The sequence below is a fragment of the Octodon degus genome, unplaced genomic scaffold, assembly GCF_000260255.1.
Source record: "Octodon degus isolate 3935 unplaced genomic scaffold, OctDeg1.0 scaffold00033, whole genome shotgun sequence".
Classification (NCBI taxonomy): Eukaryota; Metazoa; Chordata; class Mammalia; order Rodentia; family Octodontidae; genus Octodon; species Octodon degus.
In genome coordinates, this window is record NW_004524609.1 from 3,025,608 (window position 1) to 3,052,237 (window position 26,630).

Sequence of the window (26,630 nt, forward strand, 5' to 3'; positions counted from 1 at the left end):
GCATCTTGTACAGCAATTAACCACTAAGAAGAATATATGCAGTGTATTATTTGTTGAAACTGTACTTTCGATTTGATTTTTTTTGTTTTTGTTTTCGATTTGATTTGAAACTGTCTCATTGCTATATGTTTATCAATAAAACTTTGAAAAGAAAAAAAAATTGGCTAAACCATGAAAAAAAAAAAATACAAGGGCCCATTGAGATAGCTCAGCAAACTAAGGTGCCTGCCTAGGCAAGCACAGGGACTGAGGTTCGATCCCCAGCACCACATGCCATGCCAGCCTTGCCCCCAGAGCAGGCTGAACCAGCCACAGAGTCCAGATGTAGTGGCGCACATCTGTAATCCCAACACTGGGGAGGCTGAAAACAGGAGGATCACTATGAGTCTGAGTAGTGAGACCCTGTAACCACCAAATACATTTTTTTAAAAAATGCAAATAAGAACAACATTGAGATTCCATCTCCAGAAAGAATGGCTATCATCAAGAAATCTCACCATGAGGAATGTTGTCATATGACTATAATCTCAGTACTCAGGAGGCTTTAGAAGGAGAATCACTGTGAGTTTGAGGCCAGCCTGAGCTACATAATGAATTCAGGACCAACATAACACTCTGTCTTAAAAAATCCAACGAACAGAAACAAAAGAACTCAAGCAGTAACAAATACGAGAAAGGGTCTGAGGGAAAAGGCACCCTTCTGCGCTGCCGGTTTCATATAAGTTAGTGTAATTACTATGGCAATCAGTGTGGAGATACCTCGAAAACTAAAACTAGAAATTCCATTCAACCTAGCCGTTCTTCTTCTAGGTATCTTTCTGAAAGAATTAAAGACATCATACTGCAGTAATACATGACTATCCATGCATACAATTCCTAATAGCTAAGTCTTGGAAGTAGCCTGTATATCCATTCGATAGATGAACAAATAAAGAAAATATGATATTTAGTACACAGTGGAGTACTACAATGCCAGAAAGATAAATTGGAGTCCTTTGTGGGAAAATGGATGCATTTTAGGACCATTATATTAAGTAAAATAGACACACAAGCTCAAGTATTGTATGACTTCTCTGAGAAACCCAAAGTATGAGTAATTTGAAGAGGAAGTGTAAGTAATTGCAACAGGAAGTAGATCTTTTGCAAATGGAAAGCGAATGTAAAGGTAGAGGAAGAGAAAGAAAAGTTATGTACATATATCTTTTCCCTATAATGAATGTAGCCATTATGTACTACAAACATGTACCTTAAAAAAAAAAAAAAAAATTGTTGATGGTAGACCTCCAAAGTAGCAAAAGCTCGTCACCAGTAGAACCACAGTGCCATCTAGTGGAGCCCTGACATTTGCATGAAGCAGGAGGTAACTAGGAACTAAAGTTATACTGACTTTATTCCAACTAGCTTCCACTCTTAGTAAACAGGACTTTGACATCTATGCGACCACATAGTTTCCTTCAAGGAAACTAATCTCCCCCAAAATTATGCCCAAGCCCAAACAGCTGAGAAAGTTGACCTAAAAGGAAGATTAGTCTTCTTCTAAGATGTTGAACCCATTTGGAAAGATTTTTCACAGAAAATCTTGTTTCCTTCATACCAATGTCAAGGGTGGGTCAGAGGCAGTTGTTCTGCCAGTGTATCAAGTGGCTCTTGCCTCCCTCCCCAGTGCAAATGACCAAACAAGTCTGGCATCATGATGCCTATCCTCATTTCTGTTTGGGAAAGGGGAGGCCTCGGGGATAAGGGAAGGGGTTTGTGCCTTGATTCTCAAGATCAGATGTGGCAAGTGAAACGGTTCAGAACCAGCCATTGCCCCTGCAGAAGGGCGGGGCCTCTTTAGCTACTAAAAATGTGTAGCTAACTGCTGTGTCTACCGTATGCCAGGAAGAACTCTTCAGGTTCCAATTCCAGAGGCTTGTTGTTCCTAGCTACTAAAACACTCTGGTCTTTGAACTAGTTTTGTTGTTTGTTTGTTTGTTTGTTTGTTTCCCCACACTTAGTGAGGGGCTTTCACTAATTCAACAAAATCTACAAACATTTATTTAGTCCACATTATTTGTAGGACACTATAGTAGAAATATGGCTGGTTTTTATTTTTTAATTAATAATTGGAACCCTCACAGGGTATCTGTAATATAGCAAAGAACAGATGAAACAAAAACAGATACCTTAAAAGGCAGAGAGACAACAGAGCACTGATGTGTGGTAAAGAAGAATGAACTTGAGTGATCTGCAGAAAAAATGCTTAGACCCTGAGACAGTGTTAAGTGAAGTAAATCAGATATATGAGCTTCAGAGTCACATGTCTTCTCTTTTGTTTTTGTTGTTTCTTTTGAGAAACCCAACGTATAAATTATTTAAAGAGCAAAATGAAAAATAATAGGAAAGGGACTGGGGAGATGGCTCAGTAGAATAAGCGCTTCCCTGGCAAGCACAAGGGTCTGAGTTCAATCCCCAGTTCCCCCCCAAAAAAAAATAATAATAATAATAGGAAACAGGGAGCTGAACTTTTGCAAACAGAAAGAGAATAACAGATGGACTGGGGGGAAGAAATGAAAAGAATTAAGATGCTACGTATGTGCACCAATTCCCCATGATGAATGTGATCATATACAGCAAACTTACACTAATAAAATTTTTTAAAGAAATTATTAAACTAAATAGATTTTAAAAGGCAGAGAATCGTAAGTGTTCAAATAAAGTTAGTTGAGTTAGAAATGGATAAACTATGCTATTTGAATAGAAAAATATTGTATATTTAAGAAGAGGAAATATAGATGAAAAATCAAAGAAAATACCAGCACAGAATAACTGAGGAAATGGATAGATTGAGTAGTATATGAGGACTGTTGGAAAACAAACCTGAAAAGGTGTGTGAAAAAATGGGAAATGACCAGTTATAAACACTTAGGATCTAAACTGGGTATGGTGGAGCATATGTATAATCCTAGCACTTAGGAGACTGAAATAGGAGGATCCCCAAGAGTTCAAGACCAGCCCGGGCTACTTGGTGAGTTCAAGGCCAGCATATAGTGAGACCATCTCAAAACAAAAAATAAAATAAAAAATGGATTTAACTCTGCAGGAAAGAGAGCAAGTCTTTAAAGGCAGAGGTAGGGCTGGAAGTGTAGCTGAATAGTAAAAGCACTTGAGAACCACCCACAAGACCTTGGGGATTTGAAAGAAGAGTATACCAATTGTGATCCTCCTGACTCAGCCTCCTGAGTAGCTAGTATAACAAGTGTGCCACCAAATCCAGCTAAGATGGACTTTTTTAGGTTAAATTCAGAATTTCTTTTGTGACCTGGACTTGGTATCCTCCCATGAGTACACTTCTCTCACTGTGTAGGCAAGGAGAAACTGGCGTAGGACTATCATCAGCGAGAGACATATGCTGGGCTCCTATTTTATAAGACTCTCTCAAGTTTACATTATTGTAAATCGAAGACGTCCACTCAGTTCAGCAAACATTCATTAGGAATTGATTATATATGAGTGGGATACATAAAAATAGATAACGGGATATGTTAGACAGACTCAAGAAGAAGTAACAGCAAACTGGGAGACTTAGGGATTTGAGATAATTCCCAACAAATGGGTAAAAGTGAGGCAACTCATGGAGAAAGAAAACATATTCCACGCACAGGAGTAATATAACCAGAAGTGAGGATTCAAGAACATGTATGAGATTCTAGAGACATTGAGCACATCTATTTGACCAAAGTAGAAGTTTCTCACGAGGGAGTGATGAAAACTTAAGGATTGCAGCTAAAGTTAAGGTTTGCAGAAGATATGAACTTCCCAGGGCAACTGGACTCTATTAGCAATGTATAGGATCAGTTTTTTACCATGGAGGCATCCAGAAACGAACATGTGCCGTGAGGACCATCCCTCTACACTTGGTTTTATAGGTGCCTCCATTGCTCTAATGGACAAAGAAGGGTTGACAGCACTCAGCTGGGCTTGTCTGAAAGGCCATCTCTCAGTAGTACGCTCACTGGTGGATAATGGAGCTGCCACAGACCATGCTGACAAGAATGGCCGCACCCCACTGGACCTGGCAGCTTTCTATGGTGATGCTGAGGTGGTGAGTACCTTTAAACAGCTTCAGAGGGCCGGCCAGGTAGCTTAGTGGATTAAAGTGCCTGCAAGCAGGTGCAGGGGCCAGGGCATGCTGAGCCCGCGATTGAGACTGGGCATGGTGGTGCACGCCTGTAATCCCAGCTCTTGCGAGGCTGTAAGCAGGTGGATCACTACAAGTCCAATCTAGTAACAAGACCCTGAACACCCTGTAGACCCTTTTCTAAAATACAAAAGAAAAAAAAACCAGCTTCAGAAGAGCAGGGATAGGGACTCTTCATCCTCAGTAATACTCACTGGGCTTCAAAGGTGAGGTCCTATTTTAATGTTTCGTGTTGTAGAATTCTCAGAGCTTTATTTGCTAGAAAGTAAGAGCACATAAAATGCTATCAAAGATTAAGGCTATATTCTCAGACCAAAAAGCTACAACTCTTGTTGCACAGGTCCTGCTTTACCTTGGTCTTAACTATCTAGTAGAAAAGTATGAAGAGGAAATATAGGAAGTAAAGCCATGCTGTTAAGTTGAGCTGTGGGGGACTCAGGTCAATAATTTCTGACATTGCCAGTTAAACAGAAGACCCAATGCTATTATGGGCTACTGGACTCTTTTAGAATATTTTGCTGAGTTTACACACCTATAATATTCAATAACGGAACTTAGAAAAAATGGGGTATACCGATGAATGTCCATTTTGTATCTGTGTATTCAAAGAGGTTAGGATAGATATATAGTTACATTCTCTCAATGAATAGAATGATTTGTTCTAATGGTGTTTGTAAATAGGATCTCAAGTCCGCATCTTGTACAGCAATTAACCACTAAGAAGAATATATGCAGTGTATTATTTGTTGAAACTGTACTTCCGATTTGATTTGAAACTGTCTCCTTGCTATCTGTTTATCAATAAAATAAGAAGTTAAATGCCAAAAAAAAAAAAAAAAAGATTAAGGCTATAGCTGTGGCTTGAAATACCATAGCTATACAGCCTGATTCAGAGCAGCAGCCGAGTAAAGGGCCAGCGGCAGCCAGCTCCCTCGGTGAAGCAGTGCCGAGCAGTTACACCTGCTAACTGCTCTGCCTGATCCCTGTTGTAGGTCCAGTTCCTGGTGGACCATGGGGCCATGATCGAGCACGTTGACTACAGTGGAATGCGCCCTTTGGACAGGGCGGTAGGGTGCCGGAACACTTCTGTTGTGGTCACTCTCCTGAAGAAAGGAGCCAAAATAGGTAGGAGAAAAAGAGGTGATGTTGGCCATCTGTGCCCAGGGGCCAGACTGGTCCAGTGGTCTGACTTCCCAGGGCGTTTAGTGTGGTTGTGTATAGTTCCCCTCTACCATGGCCCAGTTAAACCTAGTGAACAAAAAAACAGGTGGTGCAGGGAGCACCATCCGAGCCGTGGTCTGTAGCACTTTGCATCTAGGTTCTGTGCCACTCCCCTTTGTAGCCTTAGCCAGGAGGCCGGCGCTAACCCTGCACACACCTCAGCGCTGCCTCCGTCCCGCCCCACTCTGAGCCTCCTGGATCCCTGCAGTGCCGTGAGCCCTTGCTTCCTTGCTCTGAATGTGCTTCAGATGCTCCAGTCCCTGCTGCCTGTCCCAGCTGCTCCCCACCCACAGCCCCGTAGACAAGGGTTGGCTGATGTGCTGGCTTTTTTGCTGCCTGCCTCTCACTGCTGCTTTTTCCTTCTTTTTTTTTTTTTTTTTTTTTTTTCACCTTCATCCATTTTTTTTTTTCCTCTCCTACAACTTTTTGTTTTCTCCTTTCTTTGAAGGTTGTCAGACGTTACCGAGTCGCCCACGAGGTATATTTCACCGCTGTCAGCATCAGGCGTGGTCTGATGGCTTGGTCAGCTTTGCCTTCTCCTTTTAATTTTAGCCTGCATGAGTTCCCTACACCTCTAATCTTTTAATTTACTTCAACTTAAAAGAAGATTTTTTTTTAATGACTGTTGTAGAGAATAACTTGAACTTTTTATAACTAAACCTGAGAAGCCTCGTTGGTAAATAAGCCCTCTGTAAACTAATCAATTTAACCTTTTCTTTCTTTTGTGGATAAAGTAGTTCTCAATAATGTTGGTTTGTTTCATGTCTGTTTGATATTCAAACTGTACTCCTGGTTCAAAGTGAATCTTAGGGAGTCTGATTTGGTACTTATAAATTAAGGAAGCCTTTAAAGTCTTTTCTGGTTTCCCTTCTGCAGAATACATATTTAAAACTTAAGCGTCTAAATACCTGGGAGTTTTGAGTTCTAAATCAGAAATAAAGTATCTTTTTCAAATCTTTTAGTGACCTTTAATAAAACCCCTTCTCCCAATTTCTTGATGTAAAAATACTTCCATACTACACCATTGTGTGCCCACAAAGGCTCTGCTGTCTTCCTTCCTCAAGACAGTTCAGATACTCTTACTTTAAGGTGAATACAAACCCAACACAGCTTCTTGGCAGTGGGAGTCACTAAAATACTCCCAGGTCTAAACAATGAGGTAATTATTGTGGAGCAAGTTGTTCTCTCAGCAGAAATTCCCCCAGGATGTTTTTTTCACCTAGCTTCCTACCACCCTTACATTGTATGAGTTTTTTACCCATCATGCATCCTGTACACTACAGGTCCAGCCACATGGGCGATGGCCACCTCCAAACCAGACATCATGATCATCCTGTTGAGCAAGCTGATGGAAGAGGGGGACATGTTCTATAAGGTGAGGGCAGGAGGAACATTCCTCAAAAATCCATGTTTTCTGTATGTAGAATATTCCAAATCTTGACATTTATCACCTTTTAGCTAGAGAAAACTAAAAAATGTCATTCCTCAATGATTAGCTCCAACACTGAAGATACCGGGGTTTTGCCTTCCCAACAAGAGTAACCTACAAGCCAGGAGTGGTGGTACATGCCTGTAATCCCAGAAGATGGGAGGCTGACACAGAGGATCATCATGAGTTTGAGGGAAAAAATAAAAAAGAATTTGAGGCCAGACTGAGATACATAGTGAGTTCAAGGCCAGGCTGGACTACACAGCGAGACTCCATATCAAAAAAAAGTGATCCACATATGTGTGCAGCATACATGCTAGTTTTAGCTGACCTTTATAGGTAGTAACATCAATTTTATGTGGAAACTATTTAGTGGAAATTTATAGAAAAAGTAAAAATAAAATTATATAGCTATTTTCAGTCTGTTGATTATAGCTTTCATATTTAATATGTACAATAGGATTTAAAGTCAATAAATATAATAGCATTTCAGCATCTTTGAATAAGATATGGAAACTAAGGGCAATAGCAATTATATGATTTACTTCAAGTCACCATATTGAAGGACAGCCAAAAAAAGGGTGTGGTACTTCTGCACTCATAATTCAAGCTGAAGTCTCCATACCTTAAAATAGATGTGTCCCATAGAAAGTTCCTTAAGAACATTCCATTTCAGAGTCATCTCATCATGCTTACATTAGCTGGATCATATTCTCCTGAAGATAACAGCAAATCCAGCCCAGTGTTTAACAGTGAACACCTCTGAGACATTCCCAGGTCCAAAAGATGAAGAAACTGTTGTGAAGCATGTTATCCCTACCATATGTCAGAAGTATACAAGTTCTTGGGCTCAGAATTGTATTTCTTGAATACCCTTTGAGTGAGAGTCATGTTAACCTAGGACTCTCAACTTGATTTTATGTTGCTTCACAGAAAGTGCTCGTTGTTCTAGATGTCATATCTATGGAATTTAAAGTGGCATTGCTCCTAAAAGTCAAAGTCTTGATCATAGTATGTCTTCTGGTATTCCAAGGCAGAGAGTCCAATCTAATGAAAATAAGCAGAGCTATTATTGTTCTCACCCAGAATTCCATTCTGGAAGACTCCAGTTTCCTCCTAGTAAAAGATGCTACAGGAAGAATAAAAGATTCCAACCTGGGGAGTTAGAGCAGTATAGATGGCATATGGTAGATAAAGGCAGGAGATGCCTTCTGTGTCTTTCTGGACTCAACTCCCAGATTTTCAGATACAAAATGAAAGAAAAACTCAAAGCCCCTGTGGCTGGATCCTTAAGTTGGTCATAATTTACTTTATCTTCAAAAGTCTCTTACAAAGGCAATGGAATTCCTTTTTTTTTTTTTGAGGATTAAACCCAGGGCTTTTACACTGAACTGTATCCTCAGCCTGGTATTTTCTTTTGTGTACATATGTTTTATTTTGAGATGGTCTCACTGAGTTGCTCAGGCTGACTTGGCAGTCCTCTTGCCTCAGGCTCCTGGATAAAATTACAGATTCTGAGCTTCACTTCTCTACTACTGTATATCCTTTACCCCCTTCCTTGGAGGAAACTGGTTGGCATTATTTTCTACCATAAAATTAAGGAAGCAGCACCTGGGCCACTTTAGCTATTATACTCTTTATGAAGAAGAGAGTTCTTCCGGAAGGCAGCATAATAAGCCATCAGACAGGAAAAGACTCTCCAAACAAGCCAGCAACCAAAGAAGCAGCAGTAACCATGGAGTGCGTAGAGACACAAGTTCAAGAAAAATTAACTGTGAAATGAGCAAGGTCAGCCCTCCAGAATCAAATTATGAAGTTGAGGTTCAGCCCCTTCCATCTGCCAAGACTTTGTTTCTCTGGCTTGTAACTTGAGTGTTCCTTTCAACCTGTTGTTTCCCACCAGGAGAGTTACTTCAGTAAAGATTAGACCTGGGCTGGGGATGTGGCTTAGTATAACACTTGTCTAGCATGTGTGAGGCCCTGGGTTTGATCCCCAGCACAGCCAAGGGGAAAAAAAGGTTGGGGGAGCCAGGGATGTAGCTCAGTGGCACAGCCACCTGCCTAGCAAGTGCGAGGTCCTGAGTCTGATTCCTAATACACCAAAAAAAATAAAGAAAGAAAAATAGTAAGAAAAAACCCTAAACCTGCTCTCTCCATCAGGGTATGTGGTAGACTACATCCTGAAGTAATAACTGCTGAGAACAGGAAGGGAAAGGAGCAAAACTTCCTCAGCTGCTGCTCAGCAGACCAACAGTGTGCTTTTCCATCTTGTGCCCCTTTAGAAAGGTAAAGTAAAGGAAGCTGCTCAACGCTACCAGTATGCTCTGAAGAAATTCCCTAGAGAAGGGTTTGGTGAAGACCTGAAAACCTTCCGGGAGCTAAAGGTGTCTCTCCTTCTCAACCTCTCTCGATGTCGTCGGAAAATGAATGTAAGTCTCTCCCATCCCAACTCTTTTCTAGATTCTTGAAAATTGAAAGCTCATGTCACTTACTAGCTTGTACCAGGTCCCTGAAATCCTCTCTACCCCATTTGAAACTTGGTTGTCCTTCACAGAACACTGACATTTGCAATTTGAAAAGAAATCAAGTCTACGTGTACTCCAGTTCTCAAGCTGTAGAAAAGTTAATGTTGTGAGCACTGCGTAGCATGATGAATTTTTGTAATCTCCACTGAAGTAATCAGAACACCGTCCTCCCCATCTCCACTCTCACTCTACCAAGTCAGCATTTTAGTCCTTGGGAAGACGTGGGGGCAGTGGTCTCTAGGACTGCAGCTATGCTGAGGGATTTTATTCCTTGCCTCCTTTCTAATATATGCCTACTCATGGGGATGAGGCCTCAGAACCATCAAAAAGGTTTAGTTCCTAAAGCTATTATTGAACTTTTTGCTTCCTTCTTTACCTTTTCATTCCAGCATGCCATGTCTTTTCTTGCCCTGGAAGGAATCTTAAAAATCTTCCTGTCCTTTGTTATCTCGTGTGAACATGTCCTTGGTGCTTCTCACCTGCCCTACAGATAGTCCCAGGTGCCCTGAGCCTCTGCTTCTCTGACCCACAGACACTCCTGAGCTGAGAAACTGCTCACATTCTAAGCCAAGCATATGAGGACAAGCTAAGATCATGTGAGGACTTGCAGATATCCATCAGCCTTTGGTCTCACAGAGGCAGAAATAATTTCAAATGTTGATTGGTAGAGAACTCAGCTGTACAAAATCAATGTTTCCGCTGACCAGGAATCTGTATCAATTCCAGAAACATTATGGATAGGACTTTTATATCATCAATCTAGGCCCTACCATCTAACAATAAAAATAGCCTCAAGGTGGACCTACCCATCTCAGAAGACACAGTTATAGCCTTCTGAGGCAGGGTTGTCCCTGGGTGCTGAGAGAAGTGGGGACGTGAACAGGTCCCCTTTTCAGGGCTGTATCTCTGGTGAAGGCAACAAGGTGGTTCTTCCTGAAGCAGAAAAAGTAGCCCAAAGAGTCTCCTGTGGTTCCATCTAGTGAGACTAAGGCAAAGCTCAGAAGTTCTTGCCAGCCTATTTCCTTCTTTTTGTCCCTGTTAGATAATAGGCTCCTTAAAGGTACTTTCATAATCCTAGAAATAATTATTATACAAAAAGAAAAAAGAAGATGGGAAACAGCTTGGCCCATATAAATTGAAATGCTTGGGCAGGGGTAGAGCTTCTGAGTTCGACTCGATGTACAGAGACAGACAGACAGACAGACAGACTGACAGAGACTGACTTTCATTCTAGCACTACCTTTGTACAAAAAGCTAGGAATTCTCTCCCACTGGCCAGCACTACACTAACTGCCAGATGTCTGTCTCCTTCCACAGAAATTTGTACAGTAATTTTTTTAATTTACCTATCCTCCAAAGTCCTTTTTTTCCTCTCAAAGTTTTTTTTTCTTCCTCAGCAATCATGGGTATAACCAGAGGCTACAATGCTATACTATAGGTTGACATTAAAAGAAGAGAAAAACTTTCCTCTTTAGCTTATCATTTAAGGGGATTTTTTTTCACCAGGAATCAAACTCCAACCTTGCAATTACCAGGCGGGTGCTATACCACTGAGGTACATCCCTGGCCTTTACGGGGGTCTTAAAGACCATGGACTTTCCCACTCCACATTGTCCCCTGGGCCTCTGTTCCCAGGGGTTCTCCAAGTGAGGTCATGTGGCTCTAAGACTGTGCTTCTCTAGGGGACTTGTAGACACAGCACGGACCTCACTGCCCGCATCCTCTATTTTTTAATGTTTCCTAAGAAAGGAACTAGGAAGAAAAACAAGCCTCTGCGAAATGGAAGATACAATTTGAGTTTCTACTCTGTGCTGAGCACTGTGTATAGCACTTAATTCTTTTTTTTTTTTCAAAGTTTTATTGATAAACAGATAGCAAGCACTTAATTCTTTATCATGCTTAATCCTACCCTATCTCTGAAGAAGGCATGGTTAAGAAAATACACAGCACACTCGAGTTGTGAAACAGATCAGAGAATGGAGCCCAAAGCTGTCAGTACCATCTAATCTCCATGGTCAGTGCACATCGGCTTTCTCGGAGGCCCTGGACTCTGTAGGACGTGCTCTCCGTTGGCCTGAGGAGGGCACAGTAGAAGGGTGCAGGGCTAGGCTAAGGGTTCCCGGGAGGTGAGACCATCTGTAGGTTTATATCATACGTGCATGTGGAACAAGGATTTAGGTTTCCAACTTTAGGATCTTCACTGTAAATGGCTGGTGTTTGGCTTATGAGCTAAAAAGAACTTGCTGAAAAGACAGAAAGATGCCAAGTTAAGTGTTTTAATACTCTGGGCAGATAAAGTCCAGTGATCAGTTGTAGGGCCACTCAAGACAAAAGCAGGAGACTTCCAGTCTGTGGGCCACATGGCCAGAGCCATGTCAATCATGTCCAGAATTCCAGGTGTTCCATCCATAAATGTCAAAGAAATGTAAATATAATTTGTTTTATTCCCAAGTTGTCTATTTTTTATATCTCTTCAATGACTCATTTGCACACCTATTGTAATGACAGGATTTTGGAATGGCGGAGGAATTTGCTACTAAGGCCCTGGAGCTGAAACCGAAATCTTATGAAGCTTACTATGCAAGAGCAAGGGCAAAACGCAGCAGCAGGTGAGGAGAGAGAGAGAGAGGGTGAAAAGCAAGGAGTCTCTTTTCTCAAAATCTGGCCAAGGCAATGTAGGCACCCCTGGGACACATGTACCTGGTCATGTCTGTCACTGAGGCCCAGGCTTTGGGAAGGGCTCCCATAGCGTAGCACTCAGCTCAGGATCAGCAAAGCTGCTGGGCTGTGGGGACCAAAAGCAGTTTACTTTGGGAGAATAATAAAGTAAATAATGACAACTTCTTTGAAAAAGACCTCTGCTATGTTACAAACACTTCTCAACCCTGAAGCAGATAGCATGAAAGACCCTGATGACCTACAGAGATCACTTAGGCAGACTACCCCTGACCCTTTTTTTTTTTTTAAATAGGATTCCACTTTATTTATTTATTTATTTTTATATTTATTTGTGTGTGTGTGTGTGTGTGTGTGTGTGTGTGTGGCCAGCTCAGCCCACCAGGGGGCGGGGCTGGCTGGCATGTGGTGCTGGGGGATTGAACCGCGGTCCCTGTGCTTTGCTAAGCTTGTTGTAAGTAGGTGCTTTAGACCACTGAGCCATCTCACCAGCCCCCCTGACCCTTTTAAAGGGAAAGCACGGAGGGTCACCAGCCATCACGGGGTCCTCCTCTCTTTTCTTATAGGCTATAGGGACTCCCTGAACAGTTTAGTCTTCTTTTTGAAACTCTCCTCAAGTATGGTGGTATCAGCCCTCCTCAATTGAACACACACACACACACACACACACACACACACACACACACAGAGGAGGCCTGCTGCCACGATTGAAGGAACCCAAGAGAAATACTGCCCACATTCCTTGTGCCCTCTGCTCTAGTTTAACTTCTGAGTTAAAAACTTCTTCTGGAAAACCTCCAGAAGAATCTAGAACCTGCCATCAGTTTCTTTGGGTAATTTGTCACTGTCCTTAAGGTCTCCCACCCAGCATCCTACCTTCTCTCAAACTACACTTGGAAAAGAATTGCTTTGGGTTCGTTGCTGTTACAAGGGAGATACAACATGAAAATCAAACCCAAACTGAGGGTAGGGATGATGGCAGCAGTGATACTGGTCTTTACCAACTGAGATGTAAAAGTACTTGCAGAAATTCAGCTGTTGAATTCTTCCTCTCTGGATTGTTCCTTTCCCACAAGATCAGTTGCCCCTTTTCTAGGCAGTACTAATAGAGAGAATGGGAATACCTCTGACAGTTCATTTCCTCATTTGCAAATTAGAATCTCCTTGGGGTGAGCTCAGCCCTGACCTGAGTTTCCTGGTCAGCAAGCTGAATATCTGCTGGCTTTGACCGGGGTAAGGGACAGAAAGGACAGAGGACAGGGCCGTGGCCTAAGATGGAAAAGTCCTAAAATTTATAGCCAAACTATAAAAAATATTAAAAAATTTTCTGCTGGATCAGCAAGATTTTTAAATATCATCATTACTATTTGATTCTTAAACTGCTTGACAGTGACACTGTAAATGACAACCCCACCCAACCTCATACTGCCTGGTGTATATTTGGGCACTAAGAGAATCTTCCTGAAGGGCCTGGCTGGACTGACACGGTAGAGACTTTTTCTCTGCTAACCCCAGAGAGGCAAGAAGGAAGATAAAAGGGCTAAAGAGTCATTCTGGACTCTTCTAGAATGATAGTACGCTCATTTCTTTCCTTACAAATTAAACTAAAGCAAGACACCTCAGTGTCCAACATGTGCCAATAGTGACCGTGTTTGCAGATGTTGGTGGTTCCTATTGATTCAGAATAATTCCAGTTCCTGTGTTTGCATTGTGTCAAGCAGACAGTTTGCAGCAGCCTTAGAGGACCTGAACGAGGCCATCAAGCTATGTCCAAACAACCGTGAGATCCAGAGACTCCTGATGAGAGTGGAGGAAGAATGCAGACAGATGCAGCAACAGCAGCAGCCAGCTCCTCCACAGCAGCAGCCTCAGCAACAGTTACCAGAAGAGACAGAGCCTGAGCCACAGCCTGAAGATGTATACTCCATACAAGATGTATTTGAGGAGGAATACCTGGAACAGGATGTTGAAAATATTTCCATTGGCCTCCAGACAGAGACTCGTCCCAGTCAGGGGCTCCCAATAATCCAGAGCCCACCCTCCTCTCCAGCCCACAGGGATTCAGCCTACATCTCTAGTTCACCTCTTGGCTCTCATCAGGTTTTTGACTTCCGGTCCAATAGTTCTGTAGGTTCTCCCACTAGACAAGGATATCAGTCCACCTCACCTGCTCTTTCTCCAACTCACCAGAACTCTCATTACAGGCCTAGTCCCCCACATACTTCCCCAGCTCATCAGGGTGGATCTTACCGTTTTAGCCCCCCTCCTGTGGGAGGGCAGAGCAAAGAATACCCAAGCCCTCCTCCTTCCCCTCTTCGCAGAGGTCCTCAGTATCGGGCCAGCCCTCCAGCTGAAAGCATGAGTGTCTATAGATCCCAGTCTGGTTCGCCTGTGCGCTATCAGCAAGAAACAAGTGTCAGCCAGCTTCCTGGCAGACCAAAATCTCCATTATCTAAAATGGCCCAACGTCCCTACCAGATGCCCCAGCTTCCCGTGGCAGTTCCCCAGCAAGGGCTCAGGCTACAGCCTGCTAAGGCCCAGATTGTGAGAAGCAGCCAGCCCAGCTCAGCAGTTCACTCAAGCACTGTCATCCCCAGCGGAGCCTATGGCCAGGTTGCCCATTCAATGGCCAGTAAATACCAGTCTTCGCAAGGAGACATGGGAGTAAGTCAGAGCCGGTTGGTTTATCAAGGGTCAATTGGGGGACTTGTAGGGGATGGGAGACCTGTGCAGCATGTCCAGGCCAGCCTGAGTGCAGGCGCCATCTGTCAACATGGCGGATTGACCAAAGAAGACCTTCCACAGCGACCTTCCTCAGCATACCGGGGTGGCATGAGATACAGCCAAACCCCACAAATCGGGCGCAGCCAGTCAGCATCCTATTACCCAGTGTGTCACTCCAAACTAGACCTGGAGCGCTCTTCCAGTCAGCTGGGTTCCCCTGATGTGTCTCATTTAATCAGAAGGCCTGTTGGTGTGAGCCCTAGTGAAGTCAAGCCCCACCCACCAACACCGCGGCCGCTGCTGCACTCGCAGAGTGTGGGCCTTCGCTTCTCTCCATCTAGCAATAGCATCTCTTCCGCCTCCAGCCTAACTCCCACCTTCCGACCTTCTTCCTCAATTCAGCAAATGGAGATCCCACTGAAACCGGCATATGAGAGATCGTGTGATGAGCTGTCTCCAGTATCTCCCACTCAGGGAGGTTACCCCAGTGAGCCTACCCGGTCCAGGACCACACCATTCATGGGGATCATAGACAAAACAGCCCGGACTCAACAGTACCCCCACCTTCACCAGCAGAATCGGACCTGGGCCGTGTCATCTGTGGATACCGTACTCAGCCCCACATCTCCAGGCAACCTGCCTCAGCCTGAGTCCTTCAGCCCACCGTCATCCATCAGCAACATTGCCTTTTATAACAAAACCAACAATGCACAGAATGGCCATTTGCTGGAAGACGATTATTACAGCCCCCATGGGGTGCTGGCTAATGGATCCCGGGGAGACCTCTTGGAAAGAGTCAGCCAGGCCTCCTCTTATCCCGACGTGAAGGTGGCTCGGACCCTACCTGTGGCTCAGGCATATCAGGACAACTTGTACAGGCAGTTGTCCCGGGACTCTCGACAAGGGCAGACCTCCCCTATCAAACCAAAGAGACCGTTTGTGGAGTCTAATGTTTAAAAGACATTTGTTGGAGTGAGACCCATATGTTTTCACTGCACATTTTCAGGCTTGGTTTCCACATCGAGGTAGTTCTCTGGCTTAATTTCTTATGTAATTTGTGTGTGGTGTTCAGAGGTGGCCGCCCACGTGCTGAAACCCTTTGCATGCAGCCGACTGGGAAGCTGGCTCCAGGAAGCCTGGACTGCGGTTTCTCTGGTCTGTGCCCCGGCCACGTGCTCGCTCCTCTTCAGATGCCAACAAGGAGATTCCTGTGCTGTGCGCTCTCACCCAGGGAGATCAGAAACACTGGTCAGCATTTCCAGGAGACAATCGCTTTCACTGATGTTCTTGTTGTAGAAATGTCTTTTTTCCTTTTTTAAAAAGTAAGATGTTCTTGTTCATTTCCTTCTAGGAACTTTAGAAAAGAGTGTGATGCCCCTTTGCCATTGCGTACTTATCCAGTGTTATCTGAATACCCAGCCCCAGTGCATACCTGTACCATGGTCTCCCACCCCCAGACTGCCAGCTTCCTGCAGTCACCAGGTCTAGAATGTTCGTTTGCGTTATTGCTGGTCTTCCTGTGGGGTAGAAGAGTAAAGGAAACAGAAGAAATAAGTCTTTTAAATTTAAAAAAAAAAAAAAGTACAATTATTTGGAGCATCACTACATTGGTTTTCCAAGAGGCATTTTAGGAACATTTAGGACCAGCCAGCCCTCTAAGTGTGTCAGCCAGCCAAGGAAATTCAGTGAGAACCATGGACGTTCTTTTTTTTTTTTTTTTTTTGCAGAACCAGGGATTGAACTCGGACCTTTCCGCTTGCCAGGCAAGCACTTATTCTACTGAGTTATCTCCCTGCCCCTGGACATTGTTAAAGAAGTTACTGAGAATTACTCATAGGTTTTTATCCAGCAAGTAACCACTAAAAGCTACTGATTTTCCAAGGATAAGGAAGAGAATAAATACAGAGAAAAAGAGAACAAAAAAGAAAGGTTGTTCTGGATTCTCAGAAAAATGCTGTAGAACATCTCTTCCACTTTTTAGGTCCTAAAATATCACTGAGCATCAGAGTCTACAGAAAGCAAGCTATTCCTAAGGGTTGTCTGGTATAAAAATCCTGTGTGTTTCATTTTCTCTAAGAGCCATGTTCTGTTTTCTAACCCAGGTATTGTTGAGAACTTGGTTCTTCAAAAACCTGACTGGATTTTCTTGGGACTCGAAGACCGATTCCCAAGGCTTCCACCCAAGGCCGTTGTGTTCCATGCAGTTGTCTAATTCCATTTCAGATTGATAGCTACATCACTCACTACTAGAGGAATTATTTTCTTCTTTAGGGATGTTTTAAAAGGTGATATTACCACATCAGACACCGCAAAAGCATTTTGGGATGAAGCCCCTTTCAGTGCTGTTTTCTAATCCTGGGTGGGGGCATAAGACAGACAACAGGTGTCCTCTGCAGTCATCTGTACCCACCTGCTAGGCCATGTGCTTATAAGTGGCTGAGGCCACATGAAATGGACAGCAAGGACATGGGAACCAAAGCTTTAGTATGGTCCTGTCACTGGCTGCACCTCAGCCTTTAAGATTAAACAGCTAAACCCACTAAACAGCTGAAATTAAGAGTATTAGTTCCCATTGGTAGAAATAATTCTGCCCTTCTTAGTAAAGGGCTACAGGAAAGGCTCTTTCCTGAATAAAATGTAGTTATGAGCAGGTTCTTTTGTAGAAGTATTCTCTGAAAGGATTTTTTTCCCATAATTTTATTGAGAAACAATTTTTTTAAATATATTTGGTTGTTGCAGGCTCTCACTATGCAGCTTGGTCTCGTGGTGATCCTCCTGCTTTCAGCCTCCCCAGCGCTGGAAGTACAGGCATGCACCACTATGCTGGACTCTGGCCAGCTCTGCCCACCCTGGGGACAGGGCTGGTGCAGCACGTGGTGCTGGGGATGGAACTTGCAGTCTCTGCGCTTGCCTAAGCAGGCGCTTTAGTACATTGAGCTATCTCGCTGGCCCTCTGAAAAGATCTTGAAGAAACACAGAGAGCATAAAACTGAGTTTAGAAACATTTCTTTACAGATTTAAATTCTGCTAAGTAGATGAACTTCTCAACCGCAAGCCTAAAACAGCATAACCCTTGTACTCATCTCTGTGCTGGGAGCAAACAGCTGGGGCAGCTGCAGACTGTAGGCACTGCCTCTGCGAAACTAGGCCAGGTTGGGCCTCTACCTGCCTGTCTTTCTGTATCTCACATCAGGAAGAGGACATGTGGGTAGAGGTGTAGCTCTACAGTACAGTGCTTGTCTAACACGTCAGGCTGCAGTGCTCCCAGTGACGGGCTGGTCCCACAGCTTCACATGTCATCATCTTTTCTTCTCTCTTTTTCTTCCTGATGCTGAAGATTGAACTTTCAGCCTCTCAGCTGTGTTTTTAGCCAGGTCTCAGACCTATTTGTCTTTGCAGTTTTGTCCCATTTAAACCATGTTTCCGTGAAGAACTGCTACATTTTGAAGAATTTCTCAGTCAATTAGAAAGGTGCCCCTGCCTATTTGGAATGCCACATTACCACTCAGACTCGTGTGTCATGGTAGGTGGATAATCCATGTGGTTTGGTTTTACAAATATATTACATCTGCCAAGGTTTCTCTTTCAGTTTTCCAGGACTCATGAGAGATTTAGGGACTATGTCCAATTGAGCAAAATATCCACAGGCAAAATGCAGTTCTTTTTTAGCCATACAAGAGAGAGTGAGTATCACTACTAGGGCCCCTTGTTTTTGAAGAAATGAACAGGAATTCGTTGTGGAAAATGAGGTTCTTCCTTGGAACCTGGCTGTGCCCTTTTCCGCTACTTCACTGCCATGGGCTGATCTCTGTACTGTACCTAGAGATGCTCCTTCCTCCACAGCAGGCTTTCACTGCGTCGGTGTCTGGCTTAAGGGGGAGGAAATTGTTCACATGAAGCTGGTGAAGTTCCACTTGCCCAATACACATCACTCTGAAGTGGAGACAGAGGAAACTTCAGCTTAGAGATTGCTTTCCAAATCGTGTGTCCCTTGCCCAGGGTTCTTGCACTAAAGGACTTCCACCACATCCTGTCTATAAATGGGTGCACTTTACTGTTTGAATTTGTAATTCTGATAAATACTGGATATTTAAGTGTGAGTTGTGTCTTCATTAGGAATTAGCAGAATCGCTTGTCTTCTAGTGTATTTTTCAAGAAAAACAAGGAAAAGAAAGAAATCAAGCAGTGAATCACAGCATTTATAGCACAAGAAATAACTGTTGTATATAAGCATCAAAAAGATTTAAGAATTTTTAAACAAATCTTTGCAGTGATTTTAAAGTGCTTTTCCAGCAATTTTCTTAGGGACTCCTGAGACATGGTTACTTTATTTACTGGATCAGTAAGGCACACAATCAACAATTAAAAATAAATGTTTATTTACAAAGTAAAGGAAAAACCTGTGTACCATGAGAATTTGGCAAGGACAAAATGGAGACCATTTTGTATCTGCTGTTGTTGCTGTCTGGGCTGTAGCTGTGCACTGTTAAAGCCCCAAGTTAATAGGGCACAGACCGTGTTCCTCTCCCGTGTACCCTCGTCCCAGGTGTGTTTAGACTTAAACGCGATGGCTCAGGAAAATTCCACTGACTAGAATCATGTACAGTGCCGAGGTCGTTATCCGTATATACAAGGTTGCTGATTTTAGTTAAGCCTGGATTATTAAATACTTTTCCTAAATTATTATAAACAGAACCACCTAGAGAAAGGTGTTCTTGGTCCTTATATTGTATAGTAGTTTATGAACCCCTCTAAATATTGGTATTTTTATATTCCAGAGATGTGCCCAATAGAAAGATTAAAAGTTAATCAGTATCTAATTTAATATCCATAAATATTTTTCCTTAGATTTTAGTCATAAACAGTGGGATACATGGATGTCGCGTGTGCTTCACCATGCTCTACCACTAGGTGTCACTGTGGCTCTGCACCGCGCTCGTCTGGTAGCGAAGGAAGGCAGCCCGCCCTGAGGGGCCGCGTCCAGGGCGGCACGTGGGCCATCTACTGAGGATTAGGAGGAAGGGCATAGCCTGGGAGGGTCTTCGTGGGTCCATGCCGGTTGTAGCAAAACAGATAAACTGCCTGCTTTGGAACTTCGGGCAGGCGTAGGCTGGGCGAGGGCTGACCAGCACGGCCTCGCTCTGACGGCTGGCTGGTGGGAGAGGACCCTTTCCCCGTGAACACCTTCCCTTTCAGCCTCCACCTTTTATAATTCCAGAAGTATCACGGCTGGGTGGTTTGAATCAAAGATAGTTATTTTTCTACTGCAGAAATGCCTTGGACAAAACCAGTTGCTCACTGAATTGTTGCCACGAAGTGGAGCAGGTGCCCCAGGAGGCAAACTGTGCCTGCCGTTTCCTAGCTCAGAGCTCCGCAGCTTCGCTCTCCTTCCTGTCTGTCCCCGGGCCACCCAAGTCTCCAGAAGCCGACCTGCAAAGGCAGCCTGCTGCTGCCTCTACACCAAGGGCCGCACCTCGCCGGGAGGGGTGGCTTCTCTTCTTCCTCTAGGAATTCCAGATTGACCATCTACCATGCCGACAATGAACAAAGGGCTTAGGGGTAGGGGCTACCTACAAAGACGTGTCATGGAAACCTTCACCATGCAATGCCTTGAACTCAGCTCTGGCTGCTCCCGAGAAAAGGTGGCTGGCTGGGGGCCTGGACAAAAGCACAACGGGGCTGGTGGAGCCACTGTGCAGAGCTACTTGAATAATCACTGGGTCTTCATCAACTCCTTTTGTAACACAGACCACTCAAGGGCTGAAGTGTTGGTAACCTTCATTTCGGTGTCCAGTGCCTCACAGCAGCTGAGCCACCCTGAGATGCTCGCGGCCGCGTGATGGCCGCAGTCAGAGCTTTGAAAGTCGGTACCAAATGAATGCATAATTGGACACCAAAAATCAAGTGTTACTTTCATGTCTCCTCACCCTGTCATCTCATTTATTCCTGCCGACTCTGTGATACCTACACTGAACTAACCAGTCAGGTTGTAGCTGGATGCACACAGACGCAGGCCAGCACTGCTCACGTTTTCAGATAGACCTATTCTGTGGAAAGGAAGTGGCTTTGCTGCTTTGATTTTATAGCACTTGGTGGCTGAATTTTCTTTAGCTAATCACTAACCAGAAAATCTGGCTAGGAGGTCTCAACTCACTCCCATCAGTCCCCAGGACTAGACAGAGAGTTATTCTGGAAAATTCAGTACTTGAATGTACCTGCCTTATTGTGTACCACTTTGGGGGGAAGGTAGAGATGCCAACCCAGGTCTCTACTTCATTCATGGGCTGTTTTGGAAATCCTCAGTTCAGTTCCTGTTCTCTTCTGTTTGTCATTGCTTTTTGTTGTTGTTGTTTGTTTTGGGGGGTGGTTGCTGTTTTTACCTTTGGCTGATTCCTGCTGAGGGGGCCAGTTCCTTGTCCGGCTCAGGGCAGGGGCCGTTCTCAGGCATGGCCTCCTTTCCATCTAGCACAGCATCTGTGTCTCTGTTCTGTCTCCTCCAAATCCAAGATGATTTTAATTAGTACAGACATGTACAGTCTACAATTAAAGAGTGATTTGTACCACTATGATTTTGATTCTTCCACTTTGCTGTCCTTTCAAGACACTTGCTGGAAAAAGCTTTAATGCACTTAGTTTTCCTTTAGATTTTCTATAACTCAGATGTAAAGGACTTTCTCTGTACAGTATATTATCTGATGCATGTTTGTTCTCTACCCTGATATATTGAACACCACACAGTTGTGAACTCGTGCAGTGGGGACGCCCACACCCAGCGGAGGCCGCTAGCCCCGTGTACAAGGAAGACATTTTCCTTTGCTGTACTTGCTTGAGCAGTTTTATTGTCTGTACATGTGAGCTGTGTGAGATAGATGTGAAAAGTTCAAATGAATGCATTTTCCTGCCCCATGTACACAGAGCGTCATCTGTACAATGAGCTGTATGTACGAAAGCAAATGTACTTATTTATAAATGGCTAACACTTGGAAAGAACCGGCCTTGCGCTTTTCTCCTTCCGTCATGCTTTCTCCGGGGAGCTGACATCTAGACCTGCCCTCTGGGACCACAGGGCTCGGGGTGCTGCACTGGCCTGCCAAGGAAGAACTCGGTGGTTTAACCACTGACCAATCCAAATTATTTAAATGCAGAATGACCAAAAATTGCATTTTTTCCATTAAGTTTTACAAGGTAATATAATAGAAAATATAAAAATGATAGTTTTACCAAATTAAATACAAGAATAAACTGACACCTGCCCAAACAAATGACACGTGCCCAGGATGGTACCTAGACAAACACGCTTCCCAGCCAGCACACAGGGTAAACTGTGAAGTGGCTAAGGCTAAGCCAAAGCGCTGATGACACGGTGGGCCTGTTATCGGGAGCTCAGAGTCCTCCTTCCATCTGTTTAGTCTTAACTGCTGAGCATCTCCAAGTCAGATCCTGCAATACACATTTGAGGGGTCTGTGAGCACAAAGAAATAGTGCTAGGGACCTTTCAGTAGAAGTTTTTCTGTGCCGCTCAGAGGCAGGGCTGGCACAGTAAGTGGTGCCAGGGATCTAACTCAGCTCTTGGGCTGCCAGGCCAGCACTTATCCGCTGAGCTCTTTCCGCATCCCCTCAGCAGCTGTTTTTCTTCAGTGGAAGCTCTACCGAGAGAGCTCTACCGAGAGAGCTCTACCGAGAGAGCCCTGTGCTAAGTCATTTAGCTGCTCTCCAGCCACCTTACCTAAGTCCAGGGCTGAAGTGGGCTTGTCACACAGCACACCTGGAGGTGGGGGGTAGCCCAGGCTGTAGGTCTGGAGGCTAGGTTGGCCAAACAGGAAGCCAGATTTTTCTTCAGAAATCTGACCAGACTTCTCATGATATACAGAGTGGCAGCTACAGCATGAATAGAGAGGTTGTAGGTTTCTTGAAACTGACTCTACCTTTAAAAAAAAAAAGGGGGGGGGCCTGAGCCCACCCTGTAGCCTTTCCTGACTGCAACCTCTGTCTACCCCAGGGACAATCAAAGAAGCAAACAAGGCATGATTGTGTTAAATATGCTGCTGGGTAGCTATAGCCACTTTCCCAAACCACCAAAGCAGGAAAACTCCAGGCCATGCTGGTCATCCCAGCCTGGACACTAGATCACTCGAAGAGCAGACAGCCCTAGGAGGAACCCCGGCCAGTCAGAAAAGCAGTTTATTTTATTAGAAGCCGAAAGTGGTTACATGCTTGGCAAAACCCCAGTTTTAGGGGATCCTGGGGCATTGGAAGATAAGACTTTTTTTAAATCCTTGTTTTAAAAAATGTTCCATGCATGTGATTAAAAAGCTGCTCAGGGTAGAAGCAAATAACAAATCACAAAAAGTGTTTTTTTGTTTTTTGGTGGAACTGGGGATTGAACTCAGGCTCTTGCACTTGCCAGGCAAGTGCTTATTCTACTGAGCTATCTCCCCGGCCCCAAAAATGTCTTTTGTTACATAAGTTTTTGTTACTTCATTCCCTAATAAGTGCCTCTTAGTAACCCAGTAGGTAGATGGCCCTCCATGCATATCTGCATGCGGAGGCTAGGCCCTCTGCCAGGCTGGAGAAAGTAGTCAAAAAGCACTGTCAGGGTGAGGATGGAGCGTTGTCTTGCAGCTTAAAACAAGCTGGAGGAGCTGGGTGTGGTGGCACACGCCTGGAATTGCAGCACACAGGAGGCTGAGGCCAGAGGATTGACAGTTTGAGGCCCAGCATGGGATACACAGACCTCGTCTTACAAGCAAGCAGGAGGAGTCTAGAGCACCTTCGTGACCGAGTCACTGCGTTCCAGGTAATGAGATGGCACTGATAAGGCTGCTGTGTTTGGAAGGCTCCGAGTATAAATAAGCTTCCTTACAGAAGAGAAAGAGTCCAAGCACTATGATAGGGACTTTACATATGTTGTCTGGTGGTGTGGCAGATGCCTGTAATCCCAGCCCTTGGGAGGCTGAGGCAGGAGGACTGCCGTGAGTTTGAGAACAGACTAAACTACAAAGTGAGGCCTTGTCTCACAAACAGAAGAGGAAAGAGAGCTGGCCAAAAGTTGCTGCGTGCTCCTGTGGAGAAACAGTCCCAGCAAAATCAGTAGCAGTTTGGGGACCTTTCAGGCTTCCAAACTCAGAAGGTGAGATCCTTGCTCTCATCTAAAGATTTCTACAAGAGGAGATGAAGGAGGAGCCTGCTAGAGGGGGATACATCTCCTCTGGTGTCAGGGATCATTTGAATACTCACCAACACAGAGACCTGGAAGATTCAGAGGCTAGCCCCGACAGCCAGCGTGTGGTGGCATGTAAGAGGGCCAAGACCTCTCCACCCCGACAGCCAGCCCTGTGCTTGACAGGGGACTTGGCTCATGACATGCGTCAAGCTTTGTGCCTTCCATGCTTTTAAGCAGATGAAAGTCCATAAGGAATCCTTGATTCGGGAGAAAGACGACGGGTGCTCAAAGGGGACCTCTGAATTCTGGCTCCTGTGCTTAGAAAACAGCTACAACAGAACAAAGTGAAGCAAATTCTAGGAAGCAAGTGTGCATGTTATTTGTGAGATTTATTGTAGGGTATCTTTAAATACTGAGTTCCCCGATAAATTTTTAAATTGTTTTAAATGACACAATGAGATTCCATCCAGACTTACTACAAACATAGCTCTTGCCTATGCCATATAAATTGATATAAAGTAGAATCTCAGCCTGTGCTGAAATCTTTCCTCTTCTTCTTAGGGATCAAAAAAACAATGTAAGAGAGCTGGCCAAATAGCTCAGCGAATTACAGCACCTACAAGCAGGCACAGGGGTCAGGGGTTCAATCCCCAGGCCTGGGCATCGTGGTGCAGTCCTATAATCTTCTGGGAGGCTGTAAACAGGCGGATCACTACGAGTCCTGTCTAGTAGTGAGACCCTGAACACCCTGTAGACCCTTCCCTTTATTATTTTTTTTTTATTTATTTTGTGTGTGTGTAGCCAGCTCAGCCCACCAGGGGGCGGGGCTGGCTGGCATGTGGTGCTGGGGGATTGAACCATGGTCCCTGTGCTTTGCTTAGCTTGTTCCAAGTAGGTGCTTTAGACCACTGAGCCATCTCACCAGCCCCCGACCCTTCCCTTTAAAATAAAGACAATGTAAGAGCCGTTGTGGCACATACCCATAATCCCAGCACTTAAGAGGCTGAGGTAGGACCACCACAAATTCTAGGTCAGTCTGAGCTAAACAGGGCTGGGAATAGCTCAGGGAAAAAGCGCCTGTCTGGCAAGCACAAGGTCCTGAGTTTGATCCGTAGTACCAAAAAAGAAAAAGTCGATCTGGGGTATAATTCAGTAGCACAGCCCTTGCATAAATGTACAAGACCATGGGTTTACTATCCAGTACTCCAAAAGCAGGAAAAAAATCATCTTAATACAGTACTATACTGCACATTTCTTGCATAGGCCCTGGTGGGGCTCCTGCAGCTCCATCCTCCACGACGTTCTCCACCACAGGGGACGCCCCCACAGGGACCGTTTCAAGTCAGCACTGCGGTAATGCCAGTGTCCAGCCTGGGGACCGCTTCTCTCCACCTGTAGTAGAATTAGCTTCGCTGCTAAGATGTTCCTTTCCCTGCCACAACAAATACAGGTAACAGGCGTATAAACTGCTAAAGACGTTTATTGAATCATCAGCTGCACTAACCGCATCCACCTCCCAGGAGACACCACAGGCAAACAAACTGTGGCGGTTTAAGGACGACTTTCCCACATGTAAACATTTGACTACACGAGTGTGTGCAAGATGAAAGAAGTGACAAGACCCCCGCCCTTGCAGAGTACACCACTGCAACACGGCAACACCATGGAGATGCGAAAGGGCCTGGGAGAGGGCTGGACCACAGCTGCGAGCGAGCGAGCGTAGAGAGCGACACCGCGAGGAAGGAAGGGCCCACAGCAGAAGCTATTCTCAGAAATGTAAGCAACAGGGAGCCAGCCAGCTTCTCTGAGGCAGCCCTGAAGTGTGGAAAGGGTACCTGCTAAAAGAATGGGAGTCAGGTTTCAAAGTTTTATTAAGTTCTTTGTCTTAAAGTGTCAGGCTCCTGAAAGCCCAGAAAACAAGGACAGCATTTGCCAAATTGAAGCAGCACAAGATCGAAGCTCTAATCATATTATTTCTAGACAGAAGCCAAACAGTGACTCAGCTAACATCACACACAGGGCTGCAGCAATGTCCGGACACCACAGGGATTAATCTCATTCTGCCTCAGTCCTAACTTGCTGCAAAGATGAGGCCCTGGGGAGCAGGGGTTCCCCCGCCCCTCTGAGCAGAAGCCGCTGCTGCGCCAAGGCATGGGCTGCACAGCCCTGTGGGGGTGCCAGGGGCTGCAGCGCCTCGGTTACAACCTGCACAGAAGGTACCTGTCCAAAGCAGCGGCCTGAGCAGGCTCAGTGGAGCAGGGCTGGCCAGGAAGGCCTGCGAGCCTGCGGCGGTGCTCTCCACCACAGAGCCATCCAGGATGCAGGGGTTAAGAACAGAAAGGCCAAGACTACAGCTGGGCTGCCCTGGGGCCGGCCCCTGCCCTCTCCCGGGGAGCTGAGCTCTGCACACCAGCATACTTTACACATAATATCACTTGCTCAACCGCCAACAGCGGCCAGCTGCCTCTCAGGCTACACAGACTGTGCTGTGAATTCAGTGTTACACAAAGCAGCAGTCCCGGGCCTGCCAGGCCTGTCCGAGCCCTGCAGTGGTCCTGGCCCTACTCCAGGCACCTTCTGCCCTCAGGAGGAGCCCTTCTCCATCTCCTCCAGCCAAACCTTCCTCAGCGGGAAGGGAGCTGGCACAGGCCAGCATGCAACTCCCTGTTCCTGTTCACTTCTACAGCAGCAAGGAGGGAGGGAAAGGAGAGG

General features: G+C 44.9%; 1 protein-coding gene across 1 annotated transcript in view; it reads left to right on the forward strand.

Annotated features, from left to right (window-relative positions):
* Tanc2 (tetratricopeptide repeat, ankyrin repeat and coiled-coil containing 2) overlaps positions 1-15,712 on the forward strand; it is a 99,331-nt gene extending 83,619 nt beyond the window's left edge. Inside the window, exons 12-17 of the mRNA XM_023714111.1 lie at positions 3,909-4,084; positions 5,173-5,305; positions 6,685-6,776; positions 9,113-9,259; positions 11,864-11,964; positions 13,753-15,712. Coding sequence (XP_023569879.1) covers positions 3,909-4,084; positions 5,173-5,305; positions 6,685-6,776; positions 9,113-9,259; positions 11,864-11,964; positions 13,753-15,712 — 2,609 coding nt within the window. The remainder of the gene's footprint in view (positions 1-3,908; positions 4,085-5,172; positions 5,306-6,684; positions 6,777-9,112; positions 9,260-11,863; positions 11,965-13,752) is intronic.
* The last annotated feature ends 10,918 nt before the right edge of the window (positions 15,713-26,630 follow it).